Source organism: Vitis riparia, chromosome 12, assembly GCF_004353265.1.
Source record: "Vitis riparia cultivar Riparia Gloire de Montpellier isolate 1030 chromosome 12, EGFV_Vit.rip_1.0, whole genome shotgun sequence".
Classification (NCBI taxonomy): Eukaryota; Viridiplantae; Streptophyta; class Magnoliopsida; order Vitales; family Vitaceae; genus Vitis; species Vitis riparia.
In genome coordinates, this window is record NC_048442.1 from 20,324,333 (window position 1) to 20,340,897 (window position 16,565).

At 35.3% G+C, this 16,565-nt stretch overlaps 2 protein-coding genes across 2 annotated transcripts; one reads left to right on the forward strand and one right to left on the reverse strand.

The window, feature by feature from the left end:
* The first annotated feature begins 2,010 nt into the window (after nucleotides 1–2,010).
* Nucleotides 2,011–9,409, forward strand: LOC117927252 (phosphoenolpyruvate carboxylase, housekeeping isozyme-like). The gene is made up of 11 exons (XM_034846705.1): nucleotides 2,011–2,204; nucleotides 2,413–2,618; nucleotides 3,389–3,780; nucleotides 3,894–3,978; nucleotides 5,103–5,325; nucleotides 5,537–5,640; nucleotides 5,761–5,848; nucleotides 6,270–6,424; nucleotides 7,143–8,141; nucleotides 8,482–8,868; nucleotides 8,952–9,409. The coding sequence occupies exons 2-11, from the start codon at nucleotides 2,451–2,453 to the stop codon at nucleotides 9,246–9,248; spliced, it is 2,898 nt and encodes a 965-aa protein (XP_034702596.1). The 5' UTR covers nucleotides 2,011–2,204; nucleotides 2,413–2,450; the 3' UTR covers nucleotides 9,249–9,409.
* A 204-nt stretch (nucleotides 9,410–9,613) lies between these two features.
* LOC117927255 (protein CONSERVED ONLY IN THE GREEN LINEAGE 160, chloroplastic-like) lies at nucleotides 9,614–16,055 on the reverse strand. Its single transcript, XM_034846706.1, is given in 11 exon segments — nucleotides 9,614–9,897; nucleotides 10,413–10,613; nucleotides 11,516–11,584; nucleotides 13,215–13,307; nucleotides 14,258–14,349; nucleotides 14,479–14,559; nucleotides 14,749–14,844; nucleotides 14,932–15,010; nucleotides 15,122–15,171; nucleotides 15,641–15,696; nucleotides 15,699–16,055. Coding segments are annotated over 10 exon segments (1,014 nt in total). The 5' UTR covers nucleotides 15,955–16,055; the 3' UTR covers nucleotides 9,614–9,897; nucleotides 10,413–10,471.
* Nucleotides 16,056–16,565: the final 510 nt, after the last annotated feature.

A 16,565-nucleotide genomic window follows, 5' to 3' on the forward strand; every position in this document is an offset into this window, starting at 1 on the left:
GGTGGGAATGACGTAACCCATCCCTATTAAAAATGTTAGAAATATTTCCTAAAAAATAATTGTGAAAGGTACTCTTATCTAGTATAACTCATTTAATAACTAGATTTTTAAGTCAAATTATATAATCTAAATTTTAGCCAAATAGATTTATTTAATAATTGTATTAGTAAAATTGATTATAACTTAAATCTTATTTAATCCATATGCAATTTGTTTAAAATTTTATTTTAAATAAATAAGTCAATTGAGTTCTAAATATATTAATAAAAATGCATTTTTTTACTGATTTAAAACAAACTCTTAACTTTGTCCGATCATGAAATCGGTTATAAATGTCGTGTCATGCCGTCCATCTAATAATTTAGTTGTCATTGAATGCATTCTTTGAACCTAATTATTTGAATTATATTTAGGATGACTTATTTAATCTATTATTAGATTGGACAAAAAAAAAAAAAAAAAAAAGGTTGGAATGGAAGGTAGACTTGCTCATTTATTAGATAGATGTCCTCCCTTGGGCAGAAGGCATCTCTCCCACATGGACATGGGAAATGAAAATGATTCCCCTTTCTCAAAAAGGGTAAGAGTGAAAGGGATTCTCCTCACTTCTGTTGAGAAGCTCCAAATGACTGCATAGACAAGCCATTCAATTTCTTGTCACATCTTACTCTATAATTTACACTACAACCCTACAAATTGGCCATTTTTCTTTCAAATTGTGTGCTCTTAAATATTAGCATCAAAATCTATAACATTTTACCTTTTATGGGTTATGAAAATTAAAATATTTTCAAATAATAAATATTAATAAAAAAGAATGACTACTCTCACATGAATACCCCCTTTTGTTTTTGCCTTTTTTTCCAACTACCAAAAACATTATTCTTACCAAATTGCCTCTTCAAAAAATCAGAAGCTGTTCATCTACCAAAGGAAGAAAATATTGCCTTTTCAAAGTGTTGTAAGGGCAATGACTCCCACCACCACCACCTCTGTTTTCCTCTCAGGTTGCTTCTTCACCACTAATGGCAACTCCATGTTTTGTACCAAAAAAAAAAGGGGTTTTAAGATCATGTTTTTATATATCAAGGGTTTTATTAAAATTGCATTTAGGTAAGATTTAATTATAATAATTAAAAATATTTAAAAGAAGGACAAACCTGCAGGAATGGTACATTATAAATGATGTGGAAAAATAAAAATGTTGAAGGCAAAGCCAAAATGGGCCCTTTTCATGTGGACCATAAAATGATGCCATATCTGCTACTAGACACCGCCTAAATAATTTCATGGTCCAAAATTTCTCTCTCTGTCCTTTTCTTCCTTTTATTCATTATTATTATTTTTGCCGTATGATAATGCAAATAGCAAATAGTTTTCCCCTCAGTAATTAAAAACTAAAATATAATTAAAATAATAAGCATCCGAATAATCACACAAATTGTTGAAGTCAAATCATGTCTCACAATTTTTACGATTCTTCATTAAAAGTATCATTTATTTCCCTTTTCTTTTCTTTTTGAGATTTTACTTTTCTTTACAAGATTTTGCTTTTTATGTAATTTTTAGTTAAATTGTATCGTGATATTCGTTTATTTATAAATAAAACTTGAAAGTAATTAAAATATTTAAATTACATTAAGTGTAATTCTATTTAGGTTAAATGAGTTACATAATATATTATCTGATAAGTAAGTCATATTTGACATATTTGAATTTTTGTATTACACAAATATGACTATTTAGACACTACCATCAAAACTAGTAAACGAGATGACTAATGTCATCGAAACTCTAAGAATGGATATTTAATTTTAATTAAAAAGATGGTAAAAGATATTAGAAATTATAAATATTCCTTCACCACAAAATATCTATATATAGGCATTTTTCTTTTCTTTTTTGGAAAGAACAAAAAGATAATTAAGATAGAAAAGAAAGGGAGATCCAACCCTGCATGGCATATTCCTTTTCCACTCATCGGGGACTCAGGAGTCAGGAGTGTTAAATGTTGACTGAGAGCATGAGGAGAAAAATAAACTGAAATAAAAACGGGGGTCTCGACTCTATGTAAGAAAAAAAGTTGTATGGAAGAGAGCAAATCACAGAAAAAAACACACTCTCTTTGAAGCTAAAGCTAGAGAAAAGCTTTCTCTGGATCACAGCATTGCTTCCCTCTCTCTTTCTCGTGTGAAGATCATAAGGTTCCCATTCTCTGCAAATCTATGCTATCTTTTCTACATGGGTATCACGAGATTCACTTCACCACCCGCTTTTTTTTTTGTCTCTTTCTAGAATTGTGTTTATTTACTTGGCTTTGAGTGAGTAATTGGGTTTAAATTATTCGAGCTTTTATCTTTATGGTTGCGAATTGGTGAACTTCTCGTGCTTGATGATGGGTGTCTTTGGTAGATAAGTTGAAACAAGGGTGAACCAAGATCAGAGGAGAAATGGCGGCTCGGAACTTGGAGAAGATGGCCTCTATTGATGCTCAGTTGAGGCTGTTGGCGCCTGCCAAGGTGTCTGAGGATGACAAGTTGGTGGAGTATGATGCTCTCTTGTTGGATAGGTTTCTTGACATTCTTCAGGAAATACATGGGGAAGATCTCAAAGAAACGGTACTGGGTTCATATCTCTTTCTGTTTTCTTATAAGGGTTTGTTTTCAATTTGGGTGATTGATTGAGTCATGTATTAAAATTTAGTGGGTATCTTGAAAATTTATAGGAAACCTATTTCAATTTTCCTTTTTGTGAAATTTCTTTGGTTTTTAGCTGTTTTGTGAGCTCATATGTGTTCATTTGAATTGGTCCTTGACTAGTTCATGACAATCCTGCATTACCATGTAGTTTTTAGCTGTAGTTTCTTCCAATTTTTGTTGTTTTCCTGTAGATTTTGAATCCCAGATTCTCATTTCCAACTTTGATTTAAGTTCTTTTCTTGGGTGAAATAAAATAACCTGATTGAAGAGTAATTGCCAAAACTGCTACGGACACTATATCCAGTGTAAGCATCTAGATAATCTGAAGTGCAATTGTTAGGTGAGAAAGCAGGGAACTCTAGTTTTCAACTATTTGGTTTGGTTCAGAACAGGTTCCCAATTTTTGGAAGCAGAAATCATGTAAGATATGAAACCTGAAATTTCAATTTTATTTTTTATTTTTTATTTCTCAGTTCTCTAAATGGTCTTTGGATTGGATGTGTTTCATGGTTGAGTGAAGAAAAGCAATTGAATTTCACTATGTCAAGTTTCACACATAAGTTACTATTATTGTTTTGATTCATGAATTGAATCAATGAAGAGCTAGAGAAAGTGAGGCATTTTCTGCAAGAGGTTTCTGACAGTGAGAAGAGTGACTTATTTGTTTGTTATTATCCAACATGCATTAGGTTCAAGAGTGTTATGAGCTTTCAGCTGAGTATGAAGGAAAGCATGATCCTCAGAAGTTGGAAGAGCTAGGCCGTGTGATAACAAGTTTGGATGCTGGGGATTCCATTGTAGTTGCTAAGTCATTTTCCAATATGCTTACCTTGGCCAACTTGGCTGAGGAAGTTCAGATTGCTTTCCGACGGAGAATCAAGTTAAAGAAAGGTGATTTTCATGATGAAAGCTCGGCAACAACTGAATCAGACATTGAAGAGACCATTAAGCGACTTGTGGTACAGTTGAAGAAGTCCCCAGAAGAAGTTTTTGATGCTTTGAAGAACCAGACTGTAGATTTGGTCCTTACAGCACATCCTACTCAATCTGTCCGGAGATCTTTGCTTCAAAAGCATGCAAGGTTTGTTCTCCCGTTACCATAATATTTTTATTCTTGTAAACGTAAGAGAGGGAAAATGGTTATTTGCTTCACATAGGCTCTTGTTGATGCTTTGTTTTTCCTTCCCTTTTCAGGATAAGGAATTGCTTGGCCCAGTTATATGCTAAGGACATCACTCCTGATGATAAGCAAGAGCTTGATGAGGCTTTACAAAGAGAGGTATGGATTTCTCTGTGTTGACATGTTCCCCTGCCTGTGTTTCAGTCTATTTTTTACATGTTTCTTTTGTTGGATGAGAACAACTCTAGAAATTACTGAGAGATGTATTATAGGATAGCAACACTATCAAAGATCACCATCATGAGAAAACTGTGGATTCTTGCCTGTAACTTTTTCGTATTACTTGTTTAAGAATGTTGTAATTTATACAATTCTTGTAGTGTTTTCTTCCAAATTTGTTGAATAAATTAGTGGTTTCATGTGTTCTAGCATGCAAACATTATCAAGGCAGTACAAGGCTTTGCTTTCTTTCTAATTCATTTCCTACTATATTGAACAAGTTAAACTTAGTTCCATATAACTTTGTATATATCAGTCTGACTTGCACATTAATGCTTAGAGCTTTCTTATTGAGCATATGTCCAGAACTGATTCTTGTCTCCTTGGGGACTTGGGATAATTTATTATTGGTTCCAGAATTTAAAAATAAAAGAATGGCCCATCTGTAATGTAAATTTCTTTATTAATATAGTAAATCTGCCTTGTAAGATCAGTAAAAATTGGTTTGCTTTTGCTGAGAAAACTGCTAGCTTGAACCTTGTGGAAGTGCTCTGCTTAAAGCATCATCTATATTACTTCCTTAATGCTGCCCACTGAAATTATGTAAAATAGACTTGTGTTTTAGGATCTTTTGACATTTCAGGATCTGACATCAATATAGTAGCATCTTTTTTTCCTGATTTTATATGTATGTCAGCGACACTGATTTATTGCATTTGCAGGATAAATTTTTTTTTTTTTTACTTTCATTTTAGGACCTTGCAGGGTAACTTTAACATGGAAACTTACACTGCTACTTCTGTGATTTAGATGTTAGAGCATATGTCTATTTGGATTTTATTTTATTTTTTCAGTGTTGCGCATTCCCAATGCCCAGAAAATGAGAAGGTCCTTCAAGATCTTGATACACTTTATTGTGACTGGTTTTCTTACCTAAAATCTTTAAATGGAATTTATGTTCTTAAACTGCTTTGAGATGGGTACTGGATCCTTGAATTAGAATAAGGAATTTTTTTTTTTTTTTGCTTTCCTCAGACCTACCATTTCTCCTTCTCCCTGTGTAGATTCAAGCCGCCTTTCGTACGGATGAAATTCGGAGAACTGCTCCAACTCCACAAGATGAGATGAGGGCAGGAATGAGCTATTTCCACGAGACAATCTGGAAAGGCGTTCCAAAGTTCTTACGTCGTGTTGATACAGCTTTGAAGAACATAGGCATAGATGAACGTGTTCCTTATAATGCCCCCCTTATTCAGTTTTCTTCTTGGATGGGTGGGGATCGTGATGGTATAATCCTTTTCAGACAACCCATTGATGAGCATACTCCCTCCTGCATTTCTTTCATAGCTGAGAAAGATTCAATGTTGTCTATACATTGTTTCATTTTTTGCATTATGAAAACCAATGGAAATTTTAAGTAAATGGAATTTCTTATTTAAAATCACTTCTAAGATTATGATGTATTGCTGGCTTAATGTTGCTTTGATGTGGATGGCAGGAAACCCCAGGGTAACGCCTGAAGTTACAAGGGATGTATGCTTATTGGCCAGAATGATGGCTGCTAACTTGTATTATTCTCAGATAGAGGACCTTATGTTTGAGGTGTGTAATGTTTTATCCACTCTCTGATGTGTTTTCATCTTTGTCTTCTGAGCATTTTCATGGTATCCTCTTCTGCTGCCCCAATTGTTTTATTTATTTATTTTTGCATTTTCTTGGCAGTTGTCAATGTGGCGCTGCAATGAGGAACTGCGTGCTCGCGCAGATGAACTTCACAGGTCCTCAAGGAGAGATGCGAAACATTACATCGGTATGCATTCTCGTTTTCAAATTTTATTTTGAAATTGTTTGAAATTTTAGTGAATACTCAAGTTGTGTTTTCATTCCTTCTTCCTTATTTTCTTTTTGTTAAAATATATTTTATTTTTCTTTATCCCTTCCACCCCCCACCCCCCACCCCCCGAATCTTAGATTTGATTTGAAAATTTGGTGTACTAGAAGTTTTGGGTCTAGAAGTGTCGAAGTTCTAAAACTTTCGTCAAAATTAAATACCTAAGCAAAAACCAAACTCATACTAAGTTGTCAAGTGATTTTTCTGTCTCTTTTCATATTTATGTGCAAGGTGAAGAAATTATTTTCTTCAGAAGTTTCTTGCTGAATACCATGGAGTTGATTGTTTGGGTGAATGTTTCTAATCAATCTCATTAATGCTTGTGTTCTGATCTATGCAGAATTCTGGAAACAGGTTCCTCCAAGTGAGCCCTATCGTGTTATTCTTGGTGATGTGAGGGACAAACTATATAGTACACGTGAACGTTCTCGCCAGTTATTATCAAATGGAATCTCAGAAATTCCAGAAGAGGCAGCTTTCACCAATGTTGAGCAGGTCTGTTTATCAAAACATCATAAAATCTAATCGAGTTGTACGTAACCCATTTCTTTCAGTATGAAAACAAACCTTTTTCCCCTAAAAATGACATGCTATTATCATGTATTTGTTATTTTCTGATGAATTTTTTGAGCTTACTATTGTTTATTGAATGCCAAGGTTGCACTCAACTCACATAAAATCTCAGATTAATCCAGTTCCCCTTGCTACACTAAGCTCATTTGAACACACATGCTGCTGCTGTAAGACACATTACAGCCCAATTTGAGTAAATCAAGGCTTCATTAACAAAAATTTCACCTTTTTTTTCTTCCATTCAAAAATTAGGATATAATGATAATTTGTTGTTCTAATCCATTGATTTTAAAGAAAAGCTTTCAATTGTTCCTTCTTGTTTAGCTCGTACTTGTTGGTAAGAGAGATTTTCATTAGAATGATATTCTTTTATTGCACTGCACATAATTGCTTCATATATATAAGCAGTTCTCCATCCACAATGTGGTACATTTTGCTTGACTTGTGCTCAGGGAGACGAATTTAATGGTTAGAATGGCTCCTAGGCTAATATCAGTCTGTAGCCTAGGCTCGTCTAGGCATTTTGAGAAATATCATTAGATGTTTTCATTATCAGATTTTGCAATTTGCATAGATAGTGTATATTTTAGTACTGATTTTTGTTTTTTTTTTTTTAATTTTTAATTTTTATTTTCTGTAGTTCCTAGAGCCTCTTGAACTCTGCTATAGATCACTCTGTGCTTGTGGTGACCGGCCTATTGCTGATGGAAGCCTTCTTGATTTTTTGCGGCAAGTTTCTACCTTTGGACTTTCACTTGTAAGACTTGATATCCGGCAAGAATCAGACAGGCATACTGATGTTATGGATGCTATCACAAAGCACCTGGAAATCGGATCCTATCGAGAATGGTCTGAGGAACGCAGACAAGAATGGCTCTTAGCTGAACTCAGGGGCAAGCGCCCTCTTTTTGGACCTGATCTTCCCAAAACTGAAGAAATTGCTGATGTGTTGGACACATTCCATGTCATTTCAGAACTCCCCTCAGACAATTTTGGTGCCTATATAATCTCAATGGCAACCGCCCCATCTGATGTGCTCGCTGTTGAGCTCCTACAGCGTGAATGCCATGTGAAGAAGCCACTTAGGGTTGTCCCATTGTTTGAAAAGCTTGCTGATCTTGAGGCTGCTCCTGCTGCTGTAGCTCGTCTCTTCTCTATAGATTGGTACCGGAACCGAATTGATGGAAAGCAAGAAGTCATGATCGGGTACTCTGATTCTGGAAAAGATGCTGGCCGATTTTCTGCAGCATGGCAGTTATATAAGGCCCAAGAAGCGCTTGTAAAGGTAGCAAAGCAATATGGAGTGAAGCTTACAATGTTCCATGGTCGAGGAGGGACCGTTGGAAGAGGAGGAGGTCCCACCCATCTTGCTATATTGTCTCAACCACCTGACACAATTCATGGATCACTTCGTGTAACAGTTCAAGGTGAAGTTATTGAACAGTCATTTGGGGAGGAGCACTTGTGCTTTAGAACACTCCAGCGTTTCACAGCTGCTACACTTGAGCATGGAATGCACCCTCCTGTCTCCCCTAAGCCAGAATGGCGTGCACTCATGGATGAGATGGCTGTCATTGCCACCAAGGAATATCGTTCCATTGTCTTCCAGGAACCCCGCTTTGTTGAATATTTCCGCCTGGTAAGTTTGATTATATTTCTACCAACTTCTTGGAGGTCTCAGAATGTTGTTGATCAATAGCATATATGAGTTGATCTTCTGCATTCTAGATCGATAGTTCACTAATGGCTCTAGTATGTTTAATTCTTGAATGATCTTGTTTTATTCCTCTTAATTTACAAGATGAAACAAATTTGTTTCTCCTCTTGAGCTACCACTGGTTCTCGACTCTCTAGCGGCATTTTTCAATCAATTATAAATTCATAATTTGCTTGCATTTACAAATAATTCCTGAGCCCTGCATTTCTCACTGTGAAGGCAATAATGGTGATGGTATTATCTCTATTCCTTTTAAATGCAGGCAACTCCAGAGTTGGAGTATGGCCGGATGAACATTGGAAGTCGTCCATCAAAACGAAAGCCAAGTGGGGGCATCGAGTCACTCCGCGCAATCCCCTGGATCTTCGCATGGACTCAGACGAGGTTTCATCTCCCAGTGTGGCTTGGGTTTGGGGGAGCCTTTAAGCATGTCATTGGGAGGGACCCAAGAAATCTCCCCATGCTTCAGCAGATGTACAATGAATGGCCTTTCTTCAGGGTCACAATCGACTTAATCGAAATGGTTTTTGCCAAGGGAGACCCAGGTATAGCTGCTTTGTATGACAGGCTCCTAGTTTCAGAAGAGCTATGGTTATTTGGAAAGCGCCTGAGGACCAACTATGAAGAAACTAAGCGCCTCCTCCTCCAGGTACTGTATAGGGGAAAAACAGTAGTTCATTGGGGTTTCCATGGCTGGCCTTTTGAGTGATGATCTTAATCTGTTTTCTGTAGATTGCTGGGCATAGAGATCTTCTGGAAGGCGACCCATACTTGAAACAGAGACTCCGGCTTCGTGATGCATACATAACGACCCTTAATGTGTGCCAAGCATACACACTGAAGCGGATCCGAGACCCCAACTACCATGTAATGGAGAGGCCACACCTGTCGAAAGAGATAATGGAATCAAGCAAGCCTGCTGCTGAGCTTGTGAAGCTTAATCCCACCAGTGAATATGCTCCTGGCATGGAAGACACCCTTATTTTAACCATGAAGGGTATTGCTGCTGGCTTGCAGAACACTGGCTGAGCCATAGTTTCTATTTTACAAGTATTTCACCATGTCCCTTCAGTTATCTAAATACCGTACCAAAATCAAATCCTCTGTTTATCACAACTCTGAACAAGTATCTAATATATATGCCCTATGAAAAGTTGCTTTATACAAATCAGATTTTTGGTTTGTTCCAATTGGCCTTCTTAGAATAGCAGCTGGCTAACTGTTTAAGAAGAATACTACTCATCAGGGGGAGGAAGAACCTGTTCAAGATGAGAGGCTTAAGTTGAAACCCCATGACTACTTTACCCAGAAAATTGCCTAATCTCCATAGAGATGATAGAAATGTTTGCTAATCAAAGAGATTGGCCATTTTTCATAATTAAGACGATCACAAGTTAAAAAGAAACATCTCCAAATGCTTGACATGATTTCGATCAATGTTCAAAATTGTATTGATCACACATTATTTCATAAATGATACATGATGGGAATTACAACACCTTTTTCAGGCATTAACCAACAATTTCAATCCCTTAAGGTCCTTAACAACCTTCCAGTCATACAAGAATTGCCAGACTGACAACAATAATAACAGTTGGTTTCCATTTTTCTTCGACCCACACATCCCTTGATATCCTTCACTAACTAGCAGCACAATCCCACCAAATTATGCAACAACCTGCAAATTTTAAAAAAAAAAAAAAAAAACAGAAGAAAAAGGTAGTAGTGCTTGAAGGGTACTACATGGATCGTAAGTTTTAACCATTAAGAACCTTTGAAAATTTCAAATTTGTATGGAACTCTCAAGTGTAAGACTACCCTGCTTGATTTGTATAGAACTCCCAAGTGTGAGATTATCCCTGCTCTTCCTTGAGCATGATGTTAATAAGTATAGTTTCCAAACATAAAATATCAATTGCATATAAAAGGTAGTTGCTTCTTACTTTTATTGTTAGAACTACAAGTTGATAGTCAGCCCAAAGAGGCCTTTTATATAGTTTTATCAATTCATTTGAAAATAAAATGAAAATTCCAGGAAATTACAAGACATTCAAAAAGCCAGATAAATAGTTTAAAGATTATACATACTCAAATTAGCAAACGATGGCTCTAAACTTTGTAATTTTGGCAGGTTTAGCTCAGGTTGCATCTTTTTAAGTCAAAAACCATGGAACAAACATGGAAGCCACATACCTCTACAAGCTGTCAGAAGCACTGTAGAAAAATCCAGCTTATACATGCAGCAAGAGGATTCATCTAACTTGGGTATCTTTTCCAACTATAGTCAGTGCTTCCTCTATAGCTTGGACAAAAGTGGCGACCTTATATGTAAAAAATCCCACAAGCATTGGTATCAATTCTAAGTGCATGAATCCGAATTCTGGAACAACAATCCTGCATCCAAATACAGAACTTTAGCCCACAAGTAAATTCATTATTAACAGTGAATCAACTTTAAAAATGGGGCAAGCATGTGAATCTGTCTTCTTAATTTTAAATTTTGGATGGGTAATTGGATTTTTATCAATTTGTTCAGAAGGTATTTTGATATCCAACGGAAACAAAATCATTCTATTCTGTTTACCAAATTATATAAAAGCATCCAAAGCAAAGAAATAATAATTATAAACTGATAATCACAAAAGATGGGAAAACAGAGATCATTTTGAAATATTGAAGATGGTCTGATGCATGATAAGGAATGGATTCATTTCATATGTTATGTGACAAACTTCTCTCACATCAAATGATTTGTAGAATGCAATTAAACAGATTCATTTCCATTAGAAGTCAAATTCTTTCTTTCTTTCTTTCATTCCTTTTGAGAGAAGTTTTTGTTTGTTTGTTTGTTTGTTTTATGGTTCTTTTTCCTCAGTCAAAATGTCCACTCTCAATATCAAATGCATTTAAATAACCAAAGTCCTGTTATATCCCTACCCAGACATGTGAACCAATCGACTTGCACACTCTGGCTTAGTTCTTTCCAACGGTTTATTAAACAAGCTACATGTGACTTGAATCCAACATGCATATTGCAACTATAGTGAGCAAAAGCAAAAGCATTAGAATGAAAATGGAGAAAAGTAAAACAAGAACCAAAATAGACAAATGAAAGAGGAAAAACTAAGTTCAAAACAATATATAAGACTAGGAGATCAACATGGAAAAGAGAGGGTAAATGCTGAGGACATGTATAATAAAGAGATCATTTGCAAATATAGATTGAATTTTATAAAAAAGCCAGACACGAAAACAGAAGGAGCAAAATACCAACAATGCATAGTTAATGCACTTACTCATTCCACCGATTATATATCATGACCAATGCAACAGGAACCAACAGCCTTGGCTGTGCAATTGCCCCCCTGCAAGAAGTGAAGAGAAATATGTTATGTCAATCAACATGTTGAGGTTTTGAGAAACAGATATATGGGCATGGGTATTGATCTAAGGAAATTACTTGGAAAACATTGAAATTTAGGACAAAATTTTTTGTTAACATATATTGACACTTCTAGATACTAACGATATCAACATAAGGACACATATCCAAGAGACTGCAAGTGAACTTTCAGTAAGCTAAATAACTGGAAATTTATGCTCCTAACCAAAATAGTAAAAGGATAAAACCATAAAAGCATAAACCTGGTTTTGTCTAATTCACTAAGAGCGAATGAAAACTTTTCCATCGAAGAGCAACTATTGCCCAATAAAACACCCAGGCTGCAATTAAGTAATTCTGATAGTATATGCACAGGATTGTTGGTCCTAATTACCAATTTTACTTGTAAATAGAACATAATGAAATCCACTAGAGATTAATCAAGGAAGAAAGCTGTTGTACTATAACATTGTGTTTTTCCCTGAACTATTTAATACCAAAAATGTGCCTCAATTCTTCCTTTTCCTGTTTTGTATGTCGCATGACTCTGTACCTGAATTGATGCAGCACTGGATTTAGAAGAAGATTGAGCAGTTTTCAACTGTCAGGTGAAGGATCCCTTCCCAATCAATGGTTAACAAGGACATTTATCAATACCAGTCCAAGTTTTTCTTTCTAACATGTGTGAAAGAGTAAATGAATGTCATTTACCATCTCAACAACATCCCTATAATAAAATTTTCACCTTCTCCAATATCTATTGCTGGATATATCTTGTTTATATTATAGTCATAATTTTTTACTTCGTCTATTTGTTTATAGAACTGTTTTCACTTTTCTGACAAGCAGGTGTGCCCCCACACACATAGTAAATAAACATATTCTACCATGCAAATACCCTCAGTCATGTTGTTCTCTATAGTTTTGGAAATAAGTATCTGTGACTCTGCATATGCTATCTGTGTCAAAGGAACAATCGAGTTCGTACCTATGGTCACGATACCAAGGTGTTAAACAAGGTGAACAAGTAGGAGGAGAACAAAAGCATCAAGAGGGGCAAGATTGTTGCTTTTTGTTGGGTCAATGCTAGCACTGATCTCTTTTCACTTTTCAGATGGGGCTGTTTAAGTTGGGTTGAGTAATTACAATAGTTTTTCTTTAAAAAGACAAACAAAGCAAGACAAAAGATACAAAAAACAAAAAAAGAAAGGAAAAAAGGAAAGAAAAAAAAAACATTAAGCTAAATGAGGAGAACATAAACTCAAAAAATTATGGTTTAGCCATTATTCAGTCTCGTTAGGTTGTGACTTATCTGGGCTATGATTTATACAAACAGTCCAACAGGTAGTTCTTTAGACTGAAATTAACACCAGGCTGCTTCAGCTAGGTGGTACACCAAAACCATATGCAAATAATTCATGCCAACTAATTTTTTTGGTTTATAGCAGCTGGAAAGACAAAAGCTGCGTTACAACATGTGTTCTAGAAAAATAAAAGAAAATCAAAATGGAATTGGTGATAAAAGTAATGATGATGTATGACACCAGGGATAACTAATGTAATATAAAACATTAAAGACCATAAACATCTGAGAGCAAAGGAAGAATATATACTTCATAAGGCCCTTGGCTCCATCTGCCATGGAATCCACACTGCTTCCAAGCATACGTATGTACACCAAAGAACCAATGAATCCAGCACCAAAGCTGAATACAGTAAAAGATGGATGAGCATCAAAGTCACGGAGAAGCAATAAACTTAGAAAAGAAAAAATAAATAATTTTTTTGCAAAACTTCCATACATCATAATCAAATGCCCTGTAAGAAATTTTCAATTTCAAAAGAGCTCTACTTTGCTTAAACTTGCTTTAAAGGTATCTGTTTCAAATAGATATCAACAATTTGTAGGCCTATATCTTAGACATCCAAAAAAAGGTAGTCTTGACTTATTCTAATGGCAAAAACAAGACAAAAGTGTAATGCACTTCTGTTGTACATCATGAGGCACAAACAAACAGAGGAACAAGAACATAGAACTAGTTTACAACTAACAGGGAAATGCGTTCGAGCATGCAGATGGATGTACAGTAAGTGCAAATTATTGATTTATTGCCATTGTTGTTGTAGATCACAAGCCAAAATGAAGCATTGAACATAATTACCAGTAGGGGTAGTTACGAAAATTCATGTGTGAATATGGGGAGAAATGAGAACTTATACGTACAGCCACACAATGAATAAAGTGGTAAATATAACCAAACTTTCAAATTTTGAATTCATAACCAGAGGTTCTCATTTCTCAATTAAATACAGAAGTTTTAGTCTTTTAGATTGATGTGTAGCAATAAAGTTAGGGAATAAGAATTTTTGAGGTTTGCTTATATTAGTGCGCATAAAACATTCTGAAATTATGCAGAATTATCAGATAAAGAATTATTGAGAGAGAAAATAGGCGAAGAAAGCGATCAAGGAAACATGTGCTGAAAGGTTATGCTGAGTCTTAAATAACTTGCACTGCAGTCCTCTTGATCCCCATAGAGAAATAAATTATCAATGGACTTAATGAAATACAATGAGAGAGGTAGTCAGGAGATTCTACTACTGAGAAGAAAACACAAATTTAATTAGAAATCAATACGTGCCATAACATTCTTACCTAGCAGCGATTTCAGGAGAATAAGAAACATAAGCTGAGACCAAACCAACTCCACCTAGACCTAATGTGAAGATTTGCAACTTCTTTTTCAACTGCCAAGGCAATTCCAAAGGAAGCAAGAAAATCAAGATCTAATCAGTCAGTTTCAGAAACACAAGAAGGGTATCGATATTAACAAATAGTGAGATAATGTCATGGATCTAGATGCTGAAACAGAATACCTTAAAATACTGCTCCCTTGACTCAGCAGCCAACACTTTTGCGTCCCCCCTAGGCTTCCTGATTTCCCGAAACATCACATCCTATAGTTTAGAGCTACATCAGAACTCAAAACAGAGAAGCATCTTCCCAAAAGATAGTAATTAGAATAAACAAAATGTTGAAGAATCTCTGGTCAAACCAGAGAATGAGAAAATAAGCCACACTACACTATGTTCTCAACCAAAGAAATTGTTCTGAAAAGGAATTAGAATAAAATGCAACTGACTTACACTGCCTCCAGTAGCAGCTTTAGTCGCTCTATCCCACTTCTCTTGTTCACGCCGTGTTGGTACCAATTTCCATCTGTGTGATGTGTTGCCATCCCTCTGAAAATCATATTATTAAAAGAAATGTGCTTGGAAACTGACCCAAGAAAAAGAACCCAGACAGAGAACTTGAAACCATTCTCTTACTCGAGGTGGTGCCTCGACTTGCTGTTCTAAAACAGTTCTTGAAGGTGCTGAAAGCTCTTTGCTCAAATCAACTTCCAAACTACACATCACAATTTAGATAACTTTTTAGGGACTAAAAGAGAATATAAACAAACTAAGAATAAAATAAAATAAAATTCTAAATAAATATGTACGCACATTGAGAACAAACCTGTCAAGGCTCATGACTCTACTAATGCTTAGGAAGCCTGAAGACTCTTCCTGGTTACACCAAAACCATTTGATTTCACAATCAGATGACAAATATTTAATTACAATAGACAACCATATGATTTCATAATGAAATTAGACAAGTAAAATATAAACATTAATAAAAGTCAAAAATTTTGATTTTATATCAAAATGGAACAATAAGGCCAGAGAATTAAAAAAAAACAGAAAGCCATTTTCTTTACATTACTGGGAAAAACCCACAAAGCGTTTGATTTCATAATCACATCAACCATTATATAGCATAATTTCAGTACAAACAGAAACCCAATAGATTTAAATCAGCATAAAAAGAAAATCATCTTGACTTCACCATCAAATTTAAACCATTAAACAACAGAATTCATGGGAAAAGAAAAGGCAAAAGATAAAGACAAAATACTGGGTAGATAAATAAATAAATTCATCCCAAAAAACGAAAAAAAAGTTATGCACATACAAAAGAAAGGAATTAAACAACCTTATCCGGAGGTGGTTGAAGCGAAGACGAATCAGGGTCCTGAATCAATTTTTCATCCGACCCATGAAGTCCTTGTTCCATATAAAATCATCAGAGGTCAAAGGGTCTTCTTCGCCACCCCAATACTTCCGAAGCTTGGAAGTGGTCGGCGGTCCACCGTAATCGCCTGGAGCAACGCCTGTGGACCATTTTTGAGGCTTTTTTTTGGGGAGGATGACTTTGGTCTCTCTAGGGTTTGGTGGAGTTGGGGTTGAAGAGTCCTGAGAGATGGGTGTGGTTGCGCAGTTCACTGAGAAGTAGCTGAGGACCACCATTGTTGACGGTGGTCGAGGAACTTCTTGGGGTTTGAGGGACGTTGCCTATCTTGATTTAAGCAAAACTAAAGAAAATAGAAATGGCCAAAAATATCTTGGTGTTATGACTTGTGATGGTGATGAGTTTGCGTTCTACAACTTTCCACATCTTCACTTTTCAAATCTCCATTTTTATTTATTTTCTTGCTGAAAAATCTGTTTCCATTTGAAGAAAAATTTCCGTTCATTTCTATTTTCTTTGTTGAGTAAAAATATATTTTAATATTCTTTTATAAATCTTATAATTTTTTTAATTGTAAGGTCCACAGTACCTATGAGTTAATTAAATAAATCTTCTAGAATGATATATTTCTACATTCAATCAAACAAGTCACCTACATTGGTAGCCTTTTTATTGTGCAAAGATTTATGCATGTCAAGGCTAACCAAGAGTTCCTATTGAATGTGATGAGAGTTGTCATATCATCATAAGTTTCGACTACACCGAAGTTGGACGTTCTCAAATAATTATGAATGTCTTTTTAATATGCCTGTTTGATGATAAATATCAAGTTTATATATATTCTTTATATAAAAAATTATACAAAACATGTTATTGTCAATCCAAAGAA

What these genes read in the sequence shown, in the direction of transcription:
- LOC117927252 (XM_034846705.1), top strand. Translation starts at nt 2,451, where the DNA reads ATGGCGGCTCGGAACTTGGAGAAGATGGCCTCTATTGATGCTCAGTTG. An exon ending in TAGAGGACCTTATGTTTGAG is followed by an intron (nt 5,641 to 5,760) that starts GTGTGTAATGTT and finishes TTTTCTTGGCAG; the next exon opens with TTGTCAATGTGGCGCTGCAA. An exon ending in CTTTCACCAATGTTGAGCAG is followed by an intron (nt 6,425 to 7,142) that starts GTCTGTTTATCA and finishes TATTTTCTGTAG; the next exon opens with TTCCTAGAGCCTCTTGAACT.